The following is an 8,463-nucleotide window of genomic DNA, read 5'->3' on the forward strand; positions in this document are numbered from 1 at the left end:
AATAACTTTAAAATTTTGAGATATCTTTTAATTAATAATTTATTTAAAATGAATTATTTAAAATAATTGATTAATAATTATAATTTTTTATTATAAAAGTTTAATTAGTTTTATAACCGTGGTTTGCACGGGTTATAAACTAGTAATAAATAAAAACATGATATGAGGACCAATTAGTTAATTCATAATAAATTAACATATTTAAAGTCACGACCATTATCATAATAGCTTTTCCAACCACAAACATTAAAATGGTGATTATTTAACATCATTTTAGTGATTATTTAACACTATTTTAATGATCTTATTCCAACCAATCTCTAAAATGTTGGTTAGGCTTTTACATTTTGGCCTTTATATTTGTGACTTTTGAAAGTTGATTGGAGTAAAATTAGGATCTAAATGATGTTTTAAAGGTCCATTAAAGTTGGCCTAAAAACCTTTTTATAGAAAGATTTATTTTTGGACCCAAACAAATTATATAGGATTCAACACACATTTTTTGCAATGTACTCTATTTTATACTAAGAGTCTAAGAGAATATTATATGGATATTTTTTGTATCTAACTTTTATATCTCTTAAAAACAACCCTTGTATTTATACTTTTTATAAATTTGTTAAGCTTTTTATTATACTAACCTTATAAATTATATTAATAGACAATTATAACCAATTTAATATTTAATATAAATAAATTAATGTCAATTCAATTTTATAATAACAATTAATAGATACTAAAATAAGATATTATCATACAAACGATAAACGAAAAAATAATAAGCCAAAAAATGAAACACCAACAATCGGTGTTGAATAGAAGCAATGTAACTTTACATCAAATTTATGAAATATGAAATTTGGTTTTAGTTTGTCATCAAGCAATCTTTTAAAATGTCATATATTTTCATCCTTTAGATAAAACAAACAAATCAACATTTAACCAATATCAAAGTCAAAAGTGTGTAATTTTTTTCATAAATTATGAAAAAACAAAATGTTTTCTTTTGGCAAATATGCAAACAAAAAGCTTCAAACCTCCTCATAGGGGAAGAAATATTGGTGCTAATTCTGTCCATAAGCTTTTAAACAAAAAAGGGTAATTAAAGTTAAAACTTGCATAACCAATTATACAAATTGGTCTCATTTCAATGCCCAAATACACATCAAAAGCTCAAAAATTCTAACTTCTAAGCTCAAAGATCTCACATTATTGATGCAAAACAAAAAACACCCATAACTCAAATCCATAAAAAAAAAAACTCACATGAAACAGATTCAAAGAGCTTTGAGCATGTCATCTGCACCACTGGAAGTGAAAGCCCCACCTTCTTCAAGATTCAATACCTTCACAACACCATCTTCAACAAGCATCGCATACCTCCTTGATCTAACCCCTAATCCAATCGGCTTATCGCTCAAATCCAATTCACACCCAATTGCCTTCGTGAAATCCCCATTTCCATCGCTCAATAGCAACACTTCATCGCCGACTTTCAAATCGGCCTTCCATGCCTTCATCACGAAGGCGTCGTTGACTGAAATACAAGCGATTGTGTCGACGCCCTTTGATTTTAGTTCGCTGGATTTCTCCACGAATCCGGGGAGGTGTTTCTGGGAGCAAGTGGGTGTGAAGGCGCCGGGGACGGCGAAGAGGATGGCTTTTTTGGATTTGGTGAGATCGGTTATGGTGGTGGTTTGGAGTTCGCCGTCGGAGTCGAAGTAGGATAAGGTTGCGTCGGGGAGTTTGTCTCCGACGGAGATGGTGGCGGAGACTTTGGGGGTGGTGGAGTATCTGATGGCGTGACGGTGGGTGAGTCCGAGGTTTTTGATGCGAAGGGGAGAAATGGAGGAAGAGAAGGCGAGAGAGCGGTGGTTGGCAGGGAGTAGAGAGGTGGAGGCGGAGGTGAGGTGGGGTTTGGTGGCGGAGGAGAGGAGTCTTGAGAAGGCAAACGAAGCGGTGGCGGCTGCCATTTTCCTGAAGTGGCGGTGGCGAAGGCGGAGGCGGCGAAGTGGGGTTTATGAGGTTGTTGAAATGGACGGAGGAAACGATGATGAATGAACCAGAGAGACGTTTATCATGTGAATTGAGTAGTTGAGAAACAGAAAAGCGAATCTGAGGGACCATATTTGTAATTTATAAAATATCAGGGACTAAATATAACGTTTAATTTAGTAAATTACAAAATGCATCCATCTATTTAATTTATTACCCTTTTCGCTTCAAGAAATACAATATTCTCATTTTGGGTCTACAAAACTGACAATAACTTATTTTAATTAAAAAAAAAAAACAATCGATTATACAACTTATTTATTAATAACCATTAGATATATTAATAAAACTGAATGTGTGAAAAATTTTGTTTTATTATTGATATATTATAGGCATTAGTTGTTTTGGCCATATTGACTAGTGTATATCATTTAAACTAATTTATTCTTCACATTTCTAGGACAAATAAGATTCTATGAGTATATGCTTTGTTATGATGATGGATATTCGGATAATACAAAGAGGAAGAGCAACTTGAACAAGAGATCACATATCATGCTACGACAAGATAAAGCCAAGTTAATTCATAAAAAGGTAGTAATAACTTTGTATAAAACCGAGTAGTTGAACAAAATCGATCCTTGATTGCAATAAAGATTGGAATCCTAAAAATTATAAAATCGATACACCCGCAAATTAAGTTTAGTTCAAACTAAGGTTTATGATGACTATTTATTTTAATTTAAAAAATTTAGAGATGTTTTTTAAGGATGAAATGAAATCTATAAAAAAAAATTGTTACAGTTTTAAGAATACGCTTCGATATTATTTAGAAAAATATTCTGAGGCAACATAAATTATAGCCTAGCTTGGTATTTTCGGAGTTAATTAAGCACTAAGAAGTAAAAGAATAGTCTTGGATCAATAAACATGGAGTTTAAATTTATTAGTGACACATGATGCATGATGCCTTAATGATAAAAGTTGATGCGAGTCACATGACAAGGGGAACTTTATAAAAATGCATTGTAATATGTAATAAAGATGGATACGTGTATTCTTGTACGATGACTATGCAAACAGAAACTAAAATAAATTTATAGTCTTATTCAATTTATATTCTCATATTTTTGGGATTCCCGTTGCAAAGAATAAATGGATAGAGAAAAGAAGAAAGAGATGAAAATGGAAATATACATTTATTTTTTGAGGCATTAGTAAAAGGACATCATCTTAGAAGGCACCAAGACATATGTATTACAAAACAATATATGTTTCGGTGGACCGTTCAGTAAGTTTTACTTAGTGGTTTCATTAAAAAGGGCACCACTCCACCAAAAGCCCAACATTCATTCACAAGTGTCTTTTTTAGTAAACTTACCCAAGACATTGAAGTTCATTTCGACATGGCGATTAGGTAGAAAGCAGTTTTTGAGTGTCTAAACCACATGCTCATGATTTTCTTATTACTACCTCTATTGACGGTCTTTGCCAACATATATCGTCAGTGGAGTATCGTGTTATCCTCAAGTATCGTCTTATGATCCCTTTATTTCTGATTGATGAGAAATGTCATGTTTGTCGCAAGGTATGCTTGGACTCCTTTAGGGAACATGTAGTTCATTGTAGAGAGCTCCGCTTTTCAAGTACCGACATGATCTGGTTAGAGATGTTTTGTAGTACATATTTAGGTATGCTATGATTTCTGCCAATAAATAGGTACTTGTGAACTTTCTGAATGACCCATTGGAAGGAATATCAACACTTAGACCAACTGATGTTTTACTTTTTGGATAGGTTGGAGGGAAGCATGCATGTGTGGATCTAACATGTGTTTCTCCTCTTGTGGACTTGAGGAGTGGGGTTTTCACTATGGGACAAGTTGCTTTAAAGCCGCGTCGTGCAAAGTGACAAAGCATTAGAAAGCATGTTTGGAAAGCCAACACATATTTATACCTTTTGCATTTGATACTTTCGGTTTTCTTGCGTCGGATGTTGTGTAGCTCCTCAATAAAGATCCAATGGGTCATGCATAGTAATGTTATGAACCCAATATCTATGGATGTTGTTTTTAAAACAACTAGTTTTGCCATCCAAAAGGGGTTGCGGCACAACTTGTTGCTCATTTACCCGCTATATCTATGTAAAAATTTTATGATCTGGTTTCCTTTAGTAGTTGCTTTTTAATATAGGAGTATAGGATAGATATAATAATGCTAGTGAACTTCTCACATGATTGAATCATGTAAAGACGAAGGAGTTAAATGTGACACATACATCCATTGAGTAAATAAGTGTTCATGCTAAGGTCCTTAAAGGGCTCGTTTGATTATCGGCAGCTATAAAAATATAGCGAGAGAACCTACGAGGTTCTTAGACAAAAGAAAAACAAGAAAAAAGTATGCCTTCTTTGGTACCTTTAGTCCAATATTAGACAAAGAGCAATGAGGATATGAAGCACTACTGGGTAGACTATGGCTACAACTAGGTGGTTCATGACTAGGCTAAGAAAAAGATGATAATGTTAGTGGGTTTTCTTTATTTTGGTTTTAGTTAAGATTAAAAGGAAATGACTTGATAGTGATCCTTAAGCCACATTTGGCGTGGGTGTATAATAAGTGAAAGTTTGGAAGAATGTGTTGGAAATATTTCCAATTATGTATGTCCTTATACCATTTATGTAACTGATATGTGCATATTTAGTGTGTATTAAGTGTAGTTTATTATTCATATATTAGCTAAATTATCGCATATTATGGACAAAAGGTACTTAAAAGTGTTAAATTGTGTTTTTCAGTCCAAAGATGAAGCTCGGAAGCGAAAGGAAGCAAGAGAAGCGGTTGAGAGCTCAAGAGTGGAAAGAAGAAAGAAAACAGCCAAAATAAGGCTTCTACTCGTCGAGTTATCTATTGACTCGACGAGTCCGGTCGCGGATTCAGAGAGATAAGCATTCGGAAGTCAAGACAGTTATCAGGTTACGACTAATGTGAGAGGGACTCGACGAGTCGCCATATGACTCGACGAGTCGAACCGCTTATTTAAAGATAATTCCACAGATCGAAAAGGAGAGAATTCTGGGAAGTTTCAGAGGCCTTAAGCTGCGAATCAGAAGCCAGAAGAACCCTAGAAGTCGACCAAAGAAGCTAGATCCAATTCCGGGAGTAATTAAGGCGTAATTTCCTCATTCTACTTAATTCTTTTGTTTTGTCAATATGATTAAGCAACTTGAACTTATTTGTTTGCTGTTATTTACCTTAGTTATGAACTAATTTCTTTATACTTCTGTTTGGGGATACAAAGTTGACAATATGGTTTGATTGATTGGTAGGATTAATTCTAAGTTGGTGATTAATTGTTATATTAGCTTGCTAAAGAACCTTGTGTATGAATGATAATTTATTTTCTGTTAATAGGAAGATAGTTAATTAGCATGAACATCTATTAATTATCAACCTCGTATGATAAGTGACCACTAAATCATATGTCTAGGATTAATGAATATGAAACTAGGATTAATAAGTAAAATTGAGTAAATTCATGTGCGAGCTTGTAAGATGACTATTGAACAAGAGGTTAATTAAAAATAAAAGTTTAATTAGCTATTGCAAGTCTAATTCAACCCGAATAATTAATCTAGTAAATATAATTAAGTTAAGCAATTGGCCACTGTTTGAATTAGTCTATTTGCTAAGGATTAGGGTAGTGAACACAACTTAATCACTTGAATCGGTAACCAACGAAAGAATTAATCCATTGCACTATTACCTTAAAAGCAACCATAGAATTAACTGAGTTGAACTAAACAGAAGTTTCTTTCCCATTATTGAATCTAGTTAATTTGTTCTTTTCTAGCCTTGCATTAGTTTTGTTTAATAAGTTTCTAGTCTTGTAAAACTAGAGAAAAACCCTTATTTGCTAAAGTAATTTAGATAGAATTAGTTTTTAATTTAATTTGCCGTTCCCTGTGTTCGATACCCTACTTGCTTGAACTATACCACAATTGATAGGTTCACTGCCTTTTGTGTGTTATTTGACAATTAAAGTAGGATTAAAACTAAGTGAGTTTTACACACATCAAATTTTTGGCGCCGTTGCCGGGGAACGGTTCTAAAATTAGCATTAAATTCTAATTCAATCGACCCTTTGTGTAAGATTCATCTTACGCAAAGTTAATTTCTGCTCAATTTTTGTTTAAGTAAAAAAAAAAAAAAAAAAAAAAAAAAAAAAAAAAAAAAAAAAATTTCTTTTTTACGCGTTCTGATTTTCACGTGAACTCGCCGAGTGCATTCGCCCCGACTCGGCGAGTCTGACGCTGAATCAGATTAAATTTTTGTTCTTTTTTACGCGTTCTGTTTTGTTTTAAGTTGCAGTTAGTTCATGACCCGAGGATCCTCTACACCTCTAATTCCTCCTCTTGAAGATCCGGAAACCGCATTAAGAAGAAACAAGGGCAAAACCGTTGGAGAAACCACCTCTTCAAAGAACTCACCACTCAAAAACTTCAAATCCGTGTTTGGCAAGAAGAGGAGCAGCAAAGCAGGAGCATCCAGTGCATCGTTGTCAACCGAAAATCCGATCCCGAAAGACACCGAATACGAGACCGAAGAAGAAAGCGAGCACACATCCGATATTGAAGAAGACTTAGCCACTGCAATGGCTAATATTGACGAGATCCCCATGGGGGAGTGGAAGAAAAGGATGCGTGATGACACCGGCCCGGGACTTGTGCAACCCGCAATCCCCGCTACCGCTACGTTCGAACTAAAGGGCCATATTCTCGCTCAACTCAAGGAGATACCATTTCACGGGAGAGATCATGAAGACGCCTATAAGCACTTAGATGAAGTAAATGACGTGGCGGATTACTTCAATGTACCTAATGTGCCCCGCGAGGTCCAGCTACTACGCATGCTTCCTGTCACGTTCAAAGGAGCTGCAAAGGATTGGTTGAAGTCACTCCCTCCCGGATCAGTTACTACATGGGCAAAAATGAAAGAAGAGTTCATAGACCATTTCTGCCCACCTTCCAAGATAGCCAAATTAAAGAAAGCCATTGCCAACTTCGAGCAACAACCCGGAGAATCTCTTTATGAAGCCTGGGAAAGGTACAAGAGCCTGCTTAGAAATTGCCCACACCATGATCTAAATAGCCAACAGGAGGTCTCCATCTTTTATGATGGAGTAAATGTCACCACAAGGCAACTACTCGATTCACAAGGCCCGCTCACCCGAAAGCCACCTCCGGAAATAAAGGAATTGATTGAAGAATTCTCTAAGCACTCTAGAGAATACCACAACCCGAGGAATGAAGTGAGTCGTGGAGCAGTAAATTCGGTAAACGATGGTATGGCGGCGATAATAGCAAAACTCGGTAGCCTAGACCGAAGAATGACGAAAATGGATCAAACGATCCATGCTATTAGAGTTGGATGTGAACATTGTGGCGGACCTCATCTTACAAAGGATTGTGATCGAGATGAGAATGGAAATAAGAAAGCTCAAGTATGCTACTCTAGCGGCGATAGATATGATGAAGACTGGAGGAAACCGAAGAAGGAGTGGCTCCCATACGAAGAGTACAGAAAGGCTAAGGAAGAAAAATATAAGCAGAGGGAGAGGGGTTATTATCAAAAGGAGGAACCGGTGACGGACAAGAAGACGAACTTAGAAGACATACTTACAAAATTCATAAGCGCGTCCGAGAAAAGGCATAATGATCATGATGTGGCAATGCAGGAAACCAGAAACATATTGAAGAATCAGCAAGCTTCTATTCTCAACATAGAGAAACAACTGGGCCAACTTGCACATCAAGTAAACGAAAGAAGACCGGGTCAACTTCCGAGCAACACCCAACCCAATCCAAGGAACGAGAACGTGAGCGTTATAACCTCCTGCGGTGAAGAAGAATTGGCTGAAACACTAAGGGTTTCCAAAGGGAAGGCAGAAAAGGAAGAAGAACCAGAACGAGAAGAACTCGATCCGACTCGCCGAGTCACCAAAATGGACTCGACGAGTCCAGTCGGGAAGGATAAAAAAGCAAGTTTTCTGAAGACATATAACCCTCCTTTGCCATACCCATCCAGAGCCATTCCTTCAGAAAAAGTTCAAGCCTATAGAACCTTCATGGAGCATGTTAAAGCCTTACAAGTCAATATGCCATTCGTGGACACAATGCTCCAAACTCCCAAATACTTTAACTTGCTTAAGGGTTTGTTTGCTGCCAGGAAAGATCTTGCTGAAGTCGCGGAGGTATTGATGAGTGAGCTACCTGAGAAGAAGGGTGATCCGGGTAATATGGCAATCCCGTGCCAATTTGGCAATGATGTTTCCACACGAGCTTTGGCTGATTCAGGGGCAAGCATTAATTTGATGCCCTATTCATTCTTTAAGAAGCTAAATTTACCAGCGCCAAAGCCGGTAAATATGAGAATCCATTTGGCAAATAAAACAATTATTCATCCACAA

The 8,463-nt window shown here is 36.3% G+C and overlaps 1 protein-coding gene and 1 non-coding gene across 2 annotated transcripts; both read right to left on the bottom strand.

Moving 5' to 3' along the window:
• Positions 1 to 1,099: 1,099 nt before the first annotated feature.
• Positions 1,100 to 2,088, bottom strand: LOC111898034 (peroxiredoxin-2E-1, chloroplastic). The gene has a single exon (XM_023893977.3). The coding sequence runs from the start codon at positions 1,971 to 1,973 to the stop codon at positions 1,278 to 1,280; it is 696 nt and encodes a 231-aa protein (XP_023749745.1). The 5' UTR covers positions 1,974 to 2,088; the 3' UTR covers positions 1,100 to 1,277.
• A 4,944-nt stretch (positions 2,089 to 7,032) lies between these two features.
• Positions 7,033 to 7,139, bottom strand: LOC128132512 (small nucleolar RNA R71). Its single transcript, XR_008230565.1, has one exon. It is a non-coding gene; the product is annotated as a small nucleolar RNA R71 (small nucleolar RNA).
• Positions 7,140 to 8,463: the final 1,324 nt, after the last annotated feature.

Source organism: Lactuca sativa, chromosome 2 (assembly GCF_002870075.4).
Source record: "Lactuca sativa cultivar Salinas chromosome 2, Lsat_Salinas_v11, whole genome shotgun sequence".
NCBI classification, from domain to species: Eukaryota; Viridiplantae; Streptophyta; class Magnoliopsida; order Asterales; family Asteraceae; genus Lactuca; species Lactuca sativa.

Excerpts from the sequence above, each read along its gene's own strand:
- LOC111898034 (XM_023893977.3), bottom strand. The coding sequence starts at position 1,973 with ATGGCAGCCGCCACCGCTTCGTTTGCCTTCTCAAGACTCCTCTCCTCC.